At 47.1% G+C, this 13,126-nt stretch overlaps 1 protein-coding gene across 9 annotated transcripts in view; it reads left to right on the top strand.

Moving 5' to 3' along the window:
• The window catches only part of LOC110515674 (collagen alpha-1(XIX) chain), a 261,849-nt gene that overhangs the window by 179,220 nt on the left and 69,503 nt on the right, over positions 1–13,126 (top strand). For all 9 annotated transcript variants that reach the window (XM_036960934.1, XM_036960933.1, XM_036960931.1 and 6 more), the window contains 6 exons: positions 481–525; positions 2,704–2,781; positions 3,573–3,608; positions 10,088–10,141; positions 10,949–11,002; positions 11,400–11,441. In XM_036960934.1, coding sequence (XP_036816829.1) covers positions 481–525; positions 2,704–2,781; positions 3,573–3,608; positions 10,088–10,141; positions 10,949–11,002; positions 11,400–11,441 — 309 coding nt within the window. The remainder of the gene's footprint in view (positions 1–480; positions 526–2,703; positions 2,782–3,572; positions 3,609–10,087; positions 10,142–10,948; positions 11,003–11,399; positions 11,442–13,126) is intronic.

Genomic DNA, 13,126 nt, shown 5'->3' with positions numbered 1-13,126 from the left:
TTATTTCTCTCCTGTCTTTATCTCTGTATTGCTGGGAAGGACATGTATGTATTTTACTGTTAGTCTACACCTGTTGTTTACAAAGCAGGGGACAAGTTACATTTGATTTGACTTAATAAAGGCTTTTTAACTGCAGCTACTTGGTCAGAGTGTCTTGGTATATTTCAGACGGTCTGTATCTGTATCTTAAATGTTTAGCCTCCAATCTTTACATCATATCACATGTTAATTGTCACGTACACATGGTTAGCAGATGTCAATGTCAATGCGAGTGTAGCGAAATGCTTGTAAAAAAATAATAGTAATCTAACAATGTAAGAAATAATACATAAAAAAACCAAAATACTGCACAGTTTCCTAAGGACCTGAAGCGAGGCGACCATGTCTGTCAGCGTCATCTGATTATCAATGCTGACGTTATGCTGTATGATGTCTGGGATGTTGAACTCATTTGGTTTCTTCTTCTTTTTGCCCGGGCAGGGAGAGGGGATGACATCTGGACCCAGAGGATCACGAGGGCCAAAGGTAGAAAAACAACTCCTATGGTGGGGGAAGAGGAACAAAACAGACAGGCAACCCCCCATGGTGGGGGAAGAGGGACAAAACAGACAGGCAACCCCCCATGGTGGGGGAACAGGGACAAAACAGACAGGCAGCCCCCCATGGTGGGGGAAGAGGGACAAAACAGGCTGGCAGCCCCCCATGGTGGGGGAACAGGGACAAAACAGACAGGCAGCCCCCCATGGTGGGGGAAGAGGGACAAAACAGGCTGGCAGCCCCCCATGGTGGGGGAACAGGGACAAAACAGACAGGCAGACCCCCATGGTGGGGGAACAGGGACAAAACAGACAGGCAGCCCCCCATGGTGGGGGAACAGGGACAAAACAGACAGGCAGACCCCCATGGTGGGGGAACAGGGACAAAACAGACAGGCAGCCCCCCATGGTGGGGGAACAGGGACAAAACAGACAGGCAGCCCCCCATGGTGGGGGAACAGGGACAAAACAGACAGGCAGACCCCCCATGGTGGGGGAACAGGGACAAAACAGACAGGCAGACCCCCCATGGTGGGGGAACAGGGACAAAACAGACAGGCAGCCCCCCATGGTGGGGGAACAGGGACAAAACAGACAGGCAGCCCCCCATGGTGGGGGAACAGGGACAAAACAGACAGGCAGACCCCCCATGGTGGGGGAACAGGGACAAAACAGACAGGCAGACCCCCCATGGTGGGGGAACAGGGACAAAACAGACAGGCAGACCCCCCATGGTGGGGGAACAGGGACAAAACAGACAGGCAGACCCCCCATGGTGGGGGAACAGGGACAAAACAGACAGGCAGCCCCCCATGGTGGGGGAACAGGGACAAAACAGACAGGCAGCCCCCCATGGTGGGGGAACAGGGACAAAACAGACAGGCAGACCCCCCATGGTGGGGGAACAGGGACAAAACAGGCTGTTCCCCCATGGTGGGGGAACAGGGACAAAACAGACAGGCAGCCCCCCATGGTGGGGGAACAGGGACAAAACAGACAGGCAGACCCCCCATGGTGGAGGAACAGGGCCAAAACAGGCTGTTCCCCCATGGTGGGGGAACAGGGACAAAACAGACAGGCAGCCCCCCATGGTGGGGGAACAGGGACAAAACAGACAGGCAGACCCCCCATGGTGGGGGAACAGGGACAAAACAGACAGGCAGCCCCCCATGGTGGGGGAACAGGGACAAAACAGACAGGCAGCCCCCCATGGTGGGGGAACAGGGACAAAACAGGCTGTTCCCCCATGGTGGGGGAACAGGGACAAAACAGACAGGCAGCCCCCCATGGTGGGGGAACAGGGACAAAACAGACAGGCAGCCCCCCATGGTGGGGGAACAGGGACAAAACAGACAGGCAGACCCCCCATGGTGGGGGAAGAGGGACAAAACAGACAGGCAGACCCCCCAGTGTTAACACAATCTGGACTTATTATTCTCTAGCTAGATGACGGATATTTCCTCTGGCTATGATGATCCACATTAGAAAAAATCTGAAGCATGACTAGCTCTTCTAATACCTCACATCAACCCAGTTCATCCACTTGTGGCTCAGTTGGTAAGAGTGTGGCACTAGCAACGCCAAGGATGAGGGTTCAATTCCCACAATGATCACATACATGTACAAAAATCTCTGCAGTTACTGTAGTGTGGTGGCATACATTATTCACTGATGTCAAGGATCTGAAACACAGGTCCTGTTAAAGCCAGGGAACTCTCCTTTTATTGAGCTGGGTCCCAAATGGCACTCTCTTCCCTTTAACAGACATCAAAATGAGTTCCATGTTCCCCCCTCTCTTCCCTTTAACAGTCATCATAATGAGTTCCCTGTTCCCCCCTCTCTTCCCTTTAACAGTCATCATAATGAGTTCCCTGTCCCCCCCTCTCCTCCCTTTAACAGTCATCAAAATGAGTTCCCTGTTCCCCCCTCTCTTCCCTTTAACAGTCATCATAATGAGTTCCCTGTTCCCCCCTCTCCTCCCTTTAACAGTCAACAAAATGAGTTCCCTGTTCCCCCCTCTCTTCCCTTTAGCAGTCATCATAATGAGTTCCCTGTTCCCCCCTCTCTTCCCTTTAACAGTCATCATAATGAGTTCCCTGTTCCCCCCTCTTTTCCCTTTAGCAGTCATCATAATGAGTTCCCTGTTCCCCCCTCTCCTCCCTGTCAGGGTGAGCGTGGCGTCCCTGGTGTACCAGGAGACCTAGGGGAGAAAGGAGAGCCTGGTCTGGGCGTTGAAGGACCTCCTGTGAGTACATGGCACTGGAACATTTCTCATTTTTCTCTTGTTCATACTTTATTGTCCGTTGACATTTTCACAAATAAATGTTTTGCTTTTCAAACCAATCCTCCAGAGAATCACAGCAGTTGCAACCCCATCTCTCTAACCTGTAGTCTTCACAAAACCTTTCTGTTGGACACACACCTCTTCAGTTCAGTCATCTTCAGAATGGCTTGTGCATAGACTTATATATGATTTTATCCGGGTCAAATGAATGATACAATAAAGACTACATTCAATGAACATTAATTCCCAGATTAGATTTACAAACATTGTGGACCTTCAGCATTACACACTACTTCACCATCTATCTATCTTCTGTGAGGCTGCTGCTGGTTTCAACTTCAAAAATGCCCGCTTGAGTTTTGCCCTTTGGTTTATTAAATAGTGATATTCAGAGTTGTTGGAAAGCAAGGGATCAATGGAACATAGCAAAGGATGGATGTTGAAACACAGTCCTTTACTGGATCTTGGACTGAACTGCTGTTGGTGTTAATAACAAGTTGGTTTGTCTGTCTGTCTGTCTGTCTGTCTGTCTGTCTGTCTGTCTGTCTGTGTGTGTGTGTGTGTGTGTGTGTGTGTGTGTGTGTGTGTGTGTGTGTGTGTGTGTGTGTGTGTGTGTGTGTGTGTGTGTGTGTGTGTGTGTGTGTGTGTGTGTGTGTGTGTGGGTGGGTGGGTGGGTGGGTGGGTGGGTGTGTGTGTGTGCTGAAGGGTGGTGTGGTGTTGTTGTAAACAAGCTGTGTGATGTGTTCTTATAGGGCCCCATGGGACAGAGAGGAGAGAGAGGATTTGAGGTATGTGGAAGAATATCTCCTGTCCAGACACACACACACACACACACACACATCCATCTGATCCCTGTGATATTAGAATATAGAATAGCGTACAGTACATACAGTACCCTCCAGTAGTGTGCTCCTGGATGCTTAGATGAAACCTTAGTCTTCAGTATAAAGGTTGAGGATATCAAATCTGAAACAACAATTTAATTCCAATGATATTGTAGTTTATGCATTTATGCATCATATATTTTTGGGGTTTAGGACTGGTGTTAGTCTCATCAGGACTGGTGTTAGTCTCATCAGGACTGGTGTTAGTCTCATCAGGACTGGTGTTAGTCTCATCAGGACTGGTGTTAGTCTCATCAGGACTGGTGTTAGTCTCATCAGGACTGGTGTTAGTCTCATTAGGACTGGTGTTAGTCTCAACAGGACTGGTGTTAGTCTCATCAGGACTGGTGTTAGTCTCATCAGGACTGGTGTTAGTCTCATCAGGACTGGTGTTAGTCTCATCAGGACTGGTGTTAGTCTCATCAGGACTGGTGTTAGTCTCATCAGGACTGGTGTTAGTCTCATCAGGACTGGTGTTAGTCTCATCAGGACTGGTGTTAGTCTCATCAGGACTGGTGTTAGTCTCATTAGGACTGGTGTTAGTCTCAACAGGACTGGTGTTAGTCTCATCAGGACTGGTGTTAGTCTCATCAGGACTGGTGTTAGTCTCATCAGGACTGGTGTTAGTCTCATCAGGACTGGTGTTAGTCTCATCAGGACTGGTGTTAGTCTCATCAGGACTGGTGTTAGTCTCATTAGGACTGGTGTTAGTCTCAACAGGACTGGTGTTAGTCTCATCAGGACTGGTGTTAGTCTCATCAGGACTGGTGTTAGTCTCATCAGGACTGGTGTTAGTCTCATCAGGACTGGTGTTAGTCTCATCAGGACTGGTGTTAGTCTCATCAGGACTGGTGTTAGTCTCATTAGGACTGGTGTTAGTCTCAACAGGACTGGTGTTAGTCTCATCAGGACTGGTGTTAGTCTCATCAGGACTGGTGTTAGTCTCATCAGGACTGGTGTTAGTCTCATCTGGACTGGTGTTAGTCTCATCAGGACTGGTGTTAGTCTCATCAGGACTGGTGTTAGTCTCATTAGGACTGGTGTTAGTCTCAACAGGACTGGTGTTAGTCTCATTAGGACTGGTGTTAGTCTCATCAGGACTGGTGTTAGTCTCATCAGGACTGGTGTTAGTCTCATTAGGACTGGTGTTAGTCTCAACAGGACTGGTGTTAGTCTCATCAGGACTGGTGTTAGTCTCATCAGGACTGGTGTTAGTCTCATCAGGACTGGTGTTAGTCTCATCAGGACTGGTGTTAGTCTCATCAGGACTGGTGTTAGTCTCATCAGGACTGGTGTTAGTCTCATTAGGACTGGTGTTAGTCTCAACAGGACTGGTGTTAGTCTCATCAGGACTGGTGTTAGTCTCATCAGGACTGGTGTTAGTCTCATCAGGACTGGTGTTAGTCTCATCAGGACTGGTGTTAGTCTCATCAGGACTGGTGTTAGTCTCATCAGGACTGGTGTTAGTCTCATTAGGACTGGTGTTAGTCTCAACAGGACTGGTGTTAGTCTCATCAGGACTGGTGTTAGTCTCATCAGGACTGGTGTTAGTCTCTACAGGACTGGTGTTAGTCTCATCAGGACTGGTGTTAGTCTCATCAGGACTGGTGTTAGTCTCATCAGGACTGGTGTTAGTCTCATCAGGACTGGTGTTAGTCTCATCAGGACTGGTGTTAGTCTCATCAGGACTGGTGTTAGTCTCATCAGGACTGGTGTTAGTCTCATCAGGACTGGTGTTAGTCTCATCAGGACTGGTGTTAGTCTCATCAGGACTGGTGCTAGTCTCATCAGGACTGGTGTTAGTCTCTACAGGACTGATGTTAGTCTCATCAGGACTGGTGTTAGTCTCATCAGGACTGGTGTTAGTCTCAACAGGACTGGTGTTAGTCTCATCAGGACTGGTGTTAGTCTCATCAGGACTGGTGTTAGTCTCATCAGGACTGGTGTTAGTCTCATCAGGACTGGTGTTAGTCTCATCAGGACTGGTGTTAGTCTCATCAGGACTGGTGTTAGTCTCATCAGGACTGGTGTTAGTCTCATCAGGACTGGTGTTAGTCTCATCAGGACTGGTGTTAGTCTCATCAGGACTGGTGTTAGTCTCATCAGGACTGGTGTTAGTCTCATCAGGACTGGTGTTAGTCTCATCAGGACTGGTGTTAGTCTCATTAGGACTGGTGTTAGTCTCAACAGGACTGGTGTTAGTCTCATCAGGACTGGTGTTAGTCTCATCAGGACTGGTGTTAGTCTCTACAGGACTGGTGTTAGTCTCATCAGGACTGGTGTTAGTCTCATCAGGACTGGTGTTAGTCTCATCAGGACTGGTGTTAGTCTCATCAGGACTGGTGTTAGTCTCATCAGGACTGGTGTTAGTCTCATCAGGACTGGTGTTAGTCTCATCAGGACTGGTGTTAGTCTCATCAGGACTGGTGTTAGTCTCATCAGGACTGGTGTTAGTCTCATCAGGACTGGTGCTAGTCTCATCAGGACTGGTGTTAGTCTCTACAGGACTGATGTTAGTCTCATCAGGACTGGTGTTAGTCTCATCAGGACTGGTGTTAGTCTCAACAGGACTGGTGTTAGTCTCATCAGGACTGGTGTTAGTCTCATCAGGACTGGTGTTAGTCTCATCAGGACTGGTGTTAGTCTCATCAGGACTGGTGTTAGTCTCATCAGGACTGGTGTTAGTCTCATCAGGACTGGTGTTAGTCTCATCAGGACTGGTGTTAGTCTCATCAGGACTGGTGTTAGTCTCATCAGGACTGGTGTTAGTCTCATCAGGACTGGTGTTAGTCTCATTAGGACTGGTGTTAGTCTCATCAGGACTGGTGTTAGTCTCATCAGGACTGGTGTTAGTCTCAACAGAACTGGTGTTAGTCTCATCAGGACTGGTGTTAGTCTCAACAGGACTGGTGTTAGTCTCATCAGGACTGGTGTTAGTCTCATCAGGACTGGTGTTAGTCTCATCAGGACTGGTGTTAGTCTCATCAGGACTGGTGTTAGTCTCAACAGGACTGGTGTTAGTCTCATCAGGACTGGTGTTAGTCTCATCAGGACTGGTGTTAGTCTCATCAGGACTGGTGTTAGTCTCATCAGGACTGGTGTTAGTCTCATCAGGACTGGTGTTAGTCTCAACAGAACTGGTGTTAGTCTCATCAGGACTGGTGTTAGTCTCAACAGGACTGGTGTTAGTCTCATCAGGACTGGTGTTAGTCTCATCAGGACTGGTGTTAGTCTCATCAGGACTGGTGTTAGTCTCATCAAGACTGGTGTTAGTCTCATCAGAACTGGTGTTAGTCTCAACAGGACTGGTGTTAGTTTCATCAGGACTGGTGTTAGTCTCATCAGGACTGGTGTTAGTCTCATCAGGACTGGTGTTAGTCTCATCAGGACTGGTGTTAGTCTCATCAGGACTGGTGTTAGTTTCATCAGGACTGGTGTTAATCTCAACAGGACTGGTGTTTGTCTCATCAGGACTGGTGTTAGTCTCATCAGGACTGGTGTTAGTCTCATCAGGACTGGTGTTAGTCTCATCAGGACTGGTGTTAGTCTCATCAGGACTGGTGCTAGTCTCATCAGGACTGGTGTTAGTCTCTACAGGACTGGTGTTAGTCTCATCAGGACTGGTGTTAGTCTCATCAGGACTGGTGTTAGTCTCAACAGGACTGGTGTTAGTCTCATCAGGACTGGTGTTAGTCTCATCAGGACTGGTGTTAGTCTCATCAGGACTGGTGTTAGTCTCATCAGGACTGGTGTTAGTCTCATCAGGACTGGTGTTAGTCTCATCAGGACTGGTGCTAGTCTCATCAGGACTGGTGTTAGTCTCTACAGGACTGGTGTTAGTCTCATCAGGACTGGTGTTAGTCTCATCAGGACTGGTGTTAGTCTCTACAGGACTGGTGTTAGTCTCATCAGGACTGGTGTTAGTCTCATCAGGACTGGTGTTAGCTTCAGGACTGGTGTTAGTCTTTACAGGACTGGTGTTAGTCTCTACAGGACTAGTGTTAGTCTCATCAGGACTGGTGTTAGTCTCTACAGGACTGGTGTTAGTCTCATCAGGACTGGTGTTAGTCTCATCAGGACTGGTGTTAGTTTCAGGACTGGTGTTAGTCTCTACAGGACTGGTGTTAGTCTCTACAGGACTAGTGTTAGTCTCATCAGGACTGGTGTTAGTCTCTACAGGACTGGTGTTAGTCTCATCAGGACTGGTGTTAGTCTCATCAGGACTGGTGTTAGTCTCATCAGGACTGGTGTTAGTCTCATCAGGACTGGTGTTAGTCTCATCAGGACTGGTGTTAGTCTCATCAGGACTGGTGTTAGTCTCATCAGGACTGGTGTTAGTGTCATCAGGACTGGTGTTAGTCTCATCAGGACTGGTGTTAGTCTCATCAGGACTGGTGCTAGTCTCATCAGGACTGGTGTTAGTCTCTACAGGACTGATGTTAGTCTCATCAGGACTGGTGTTAGTCTCATCAGGACTGGTGTTAGTCTCAACAGGACTGGTGTTAGTCTCATCAGGACTGGTGTTAGTCTCATCAGGACTGGTGTTAGTCTCATCAGGACTGGTGTTAGTCTCATCAGGACTGGTGTTAGTCTCATCAGGACTGGTGTTAGTCTCATCAGGACTGGTGTTAGTCTCATCAGGACTGGTGTTAGTCTCATCAGGACTGGTGTTAGTCTCATCAGGACTGGTGTTAGTCTCATCAGGACTGGTGTTAGTCTCATTAGGACTGGTGTTAGTCTCATCAGGACTGGTGTTAGTCTCATCAGGACTGGTGTTAGTCTCAACAGAACTGGTGTTAGTCTCATCAGGACTGGTGTTAGTCTCAACAGGACTGGTGTTAGTCTCATCAGGACTGGTGTTAGTCTCATCAGGACTGGTGTTAGTCTCATCAGGACTGGTGTTAGTCTCATCAGGACTGGTGTTAGTCTCAACAGGACTGGTGTTAGTCTCATCAGGACTGGTGTTAGTCTCATCAGGACTGGTGTTAGTCTCATCAGGACTGGTGTTAGTCTCATCAGGACTGGTGTTAGTCTCATCAGGACTGGTGTTAGTCTCAACAGAACTGGTGTTAGTCTCATCAGGACTGGTGTTAGTCTCAACAGGACTGGTGTTAGTCTCATCAGGACTGGTGTTAGTCTCATCAGGACTGGTGTTAGTCTCATCAGGACTGGTGTTAGTCTCATCAGAACTGGTGTTAGTCTCAACAGGACTGGTGTTAGTTTCATCAGGACTGGTGTTAGTCTCATCAGGACTGGTGTTAGTCTCATCAGGACTGGTGTTAGTCTCATCAGGACTGGTGTTAGTCTCATCAGGACTGGTGTTAGTTTCATCAGGACTGGTGTTAATCTCAACAGGACTGGTGTTAGTCTCATCAGGACTGGTGTTAGTCTCATCAGGACTGGTGTTAGTCTCATCAGGACTGGTGTTAGTCTCATCAGGACTGGTGTTAGTCTCATCAGGACTGGTGCTAGTCTCATCAGGACTGGTGTTAGTCTCTACAGGACTGGTGTTAGTCTCATCAGGACTGGTGTTAGTCTCATCAGGACTGGTGTTAGTCTCAACAGGACTGGTGTTAGTCTCATCAGGACTGGTGATAGTCTCATCAGGACTGGTGTTAGTCTCATCAGGACTGGTGTTAGTCTCATCAGGACTGGTGTTAGTCTCATCAGGACTGGTGTTAGTCTCATCAGGACTGGTGCTAGTCTCATCAGGACTGGTGTTAGTCTCTACAGGACTGGTGTTAGTCTCATCAGGACTGGTGTTAGTCTCATCAGGACTGGTGTTAGTCTCTACAGGACTGGTGTTAGTCTCATCAGGACTGGTGTTAGTCTCATCAGGACTGGTGTTAGCTTCAGGACTGGTGTTAGTCTTTACAGGACTGGTGTTAGTCTCTACAGGACTAGTGTTAGTCTCATCAGGACTGGTGTTAGTCTCTACAGGACTGGTGTTAGTCTCATCAGGACTGGTGTTAGTCTCATCAGGACTGGTGTTAGTTTCAGGACTGGTGTTAGTCTCTACAGGACTGGTGTTAGTCTCTACAGGACTAGTGTTAGTCTCATCAGGACTGGTGTTAGTCTCTACAGGACTGGTGTTAGTCTCATCAGGACTGGTGTTAGTCTCATCAGGACTGGTGTTAGTTTCAGGACTGGTGTTAGTTTCAGGACTGGTGTTAGTTTCAGGACTGGTGTTAGTTTCAAGACTGGTATTAGTTTCAACAGGTCTGGTGTCAGGCTTATCATATGCGTTAGTTGTATGTCTTCTTTGTGAGGATTGAGGATATACAGTATATTCTATTCCTAGGTCAGCAATCCTAATCTGAGAGGCTTTTAAGATACGGGCCCTGATCTCATTAATGTGTTATGGGGGTTGTCTTCTCTCCTAGGGCCCTCGTGGACCCTCTGGATTCTCAGGCCCTGCTGGGACCCCGGGGAGAGAGGTTAGTGGGATCAAGACCTTCCTTCCTCTCTTCTCACTCCTCTCCTCCACTCCTCCTCTCCTCAACCCTTCCTCTCTTCCACTCCTCTCCTCCTCTCCTCCACTCCTCTCCTCCTCTCCTCCACTCCTCCGCTCCTCTCCTCCTCTCATTCACTCCTCCACTCTTCCTTTTCTCCACTCTTCCTCTCCTCCACTCCTCTCCTCCACTCCTCCTCTCCTCCTCTCCTCCACTCTTCCTCTCCACTCTTCCTTACTTCCTCTCCTCCACTCTTCATCTCCTCCACTCCTCTCCTCCACTCCTCCTCTCCTCCACTCCTCCTCTCCTCCACTCCTCCTCTCCTCCACTCTTCCTCTCCTCCACTCCTCCTCTCCTCCACTCTTCCTCTCCTCCACTCCTCCTCTCCTCAACTCTTCCTCTCCTCCACTCTTCCTCTCCTCCACTCCTCTCCTCCTCTCCTCCACTCCTCCACTCCTCTCCTCCTCTCCTCCTCTCCTCCACTCCTCTGCTCCTCTCCTCCTCGGTCTGCAGATAAAAAGAGAAACTAACATTCTGATGAAAGGTCTGTTTCCTTTATGTCTGCATGAGGAAATAGCAACAGTTTCTGGACACATCAGAAACACACACACACACACACACACACACACACACACACACACACACACACACACACACACACACACACACACACACACACACACACTCAGCACCCCATTAGGATGAATGTCAAAGCGTGGGCCAAGGGTGTGCAGCGCTGTGTGTTTCCGATGGTCTCATAGCTGGTGACATCATTATTTATCTCATTTAAAGGGATCCCCTGGTCGAGAAGGTCCCCCAGGTCCCCCTGGCCCACCGGGTCAACCAGTAAGTTAACCGCTCATCTCTTTCTCATCTCTCTCTCAGAGATATACTGTGTCAGTGTCACTTGGAGGTGCTAAGCCCACTGTACCATATTAAGGTTAAATGCCTCAAAACCACAGAAATACAATTATTTTACAGAAAACTGAAATCACAGGAGAAGATTTGGTTACACTGTACTTGAAGGGGTTATGTATAAGGCATTCATACCACCATAAAAACAATCATGGTAACTTTGAGTGTTTCAGCATCATTCATAAGAGTTCGAGTGATGCTAAGATAATTATGACAGGTTCATTCAACTATGATCTGACTGAAAAAGATCACAAAAATATTCATTGACATTTCTTTACATCTATAGTCATTATACAAAATGTATGATGACAATTTGTCTTTCCAACAGACTGCCTTGCCAATTGTCGGAGATATGAGCTCTTTACTCAAGGTACTGGACTGTTTCATGTATTACCGTTGTGTCGTATGATTATTCCCACCAATTGTCATTCCAACATTATTCAGTGTGGTACATAAATCATACATTCTTTTTTTAATTGACAAGATTCATGGAAGATATTTTTGTTATTACCTTGAAGTGCCCACATGTAGATCCACATTGACTGAGGGTGTAGAAACAGGTTATAATTTAGCCTGCTTTAATTGCATCAGTTACTATGATTGCACAGTTGCCCACAGTGGTGTATTTCACACTTTAAGACCTCACAGTTGTAATACAACAACAAACTTTTAATGTTGATATTTTGATGTGATATTTTCACCAGTACTAAACCTATTCGGGTGATGTTACGGAATTATTAACAGAAGCTCAGGAGCGCCTCCATCAGGTGGTGGTGGCGAACTGCAGCTAGAAATTCAAGAAATTGGAAATCCACTATGGAAATGCATTATTATATTCAACAGGAATCCTTGAAATGTCCTAAGAAGAAGGCTGTTGTTGAATACATCCCTCCTGGAGTACACAATGTGTCCAAAATGGTACCCTATTCCCTACACTGTGAACTACTTTTGACCAGAGAGCTACGGCTTGGCTCTTGTCAACAGCAGTCCACTATATTGGGATTAACAGTAGTTTATTATATAGGGAATATGGATCTTGTCAACTGTATTCCACTATATAGGGAATAGGGCTCTTGTCAACAGCAATCCACTATATAGGGAATAGAGCTCTGGTCAACAGTAGTGCACTATATAGGGAATAGGGCTTTCTGTTGTCAGTTGTTTGTTCTCACGGCTACGTTGTTGCTATGTATTTAAGGGACAATACTTCTCCTTTTCCTTCTATCTCTCCAACACTCCCACTCCTTGTTGATGTATCTGTACAATGTACACTCTTCTCTCTCTCTGTCTGTCTCTTCTCTCTCTCTGTCTCTCTCTCCATCTCTCTTCTCTCTCTCTGTCTCTTCTCTCTGTCCATCTATCTCTCCAACACTCCCACTCCTTGTTGATGTATCTGTACAATGTAGAGAGAGAGAGAGAGAGAGAGAGAGAGAGAGAGAGAGAGAGAGAGAGAGAGAGAGAGAGAGAGAGAGAGAGAGAGAGAGAGAGAGAGAGAGAGAGAGAGAGAGAGAGAGAGAGAGAGAGAGAGAGAGAGAGAGAGAGAGAGAGAGAGAGAGAGAGAGAGAGAGAGAGAGAGAGAGAGAGAGAGAGAGAGAGAGAGAGAGAGAGAGAGAGAGAGAGAGAGAGAGAGAGAGAGATTTTATTCTACCAGACCAAAGATAGGAAGCCCAGTTAAATGAATAAAGTTTCCAAACTTTTAGCTGTTCAAAGCAGATTGACATTTATTGTCATGAATCTTGTCTTGGAGGCAGAACTGAGCAATTTCCGCTAGATTGGCCAGCTGAAAAGTCAAAATTGGCTATGTTGCTTTTTGGTCTTAGTTTAGGTTTATCAGTGTGGTTAAGATTAAAGTTAGATTTAAAATCTGATTTTATGACTTTGTGGCTGTGCTAGCTAGTGATCACTCTGCAGAACTGCCTCCAGAACAAGATTCATGACAAAGAAACGCTAACCTGCCTGTTTAAAGGCCTTTTTTACAATGTGCTGCTGGCTTGACTGCGTCATTCAACTTGATGAGCTGAATGACAATCCTCCCCAAGAATAGCTTTTCTCTGT

Source organism: Oncorhynchus mykiss, chromosome 23 (genome assembly GCF_013265735.2).
Source record: "Oncorhynchus mykiss isolate Arlee chromosome 23, USDA_OmykA_1.1, whole genome shotgun sequence".
Lineage (NCBI taxonomy): Eukaryota > Metazoa > Chordata > Actinopteri > Salmoniformes > Salmonidae > Oncorhynchus > Oncorhynchus mykiss.
Note: the sequence above shows the minus strand (reverse complement) of the source record. Positions and strands in the feature narration are given on the sequence as shown.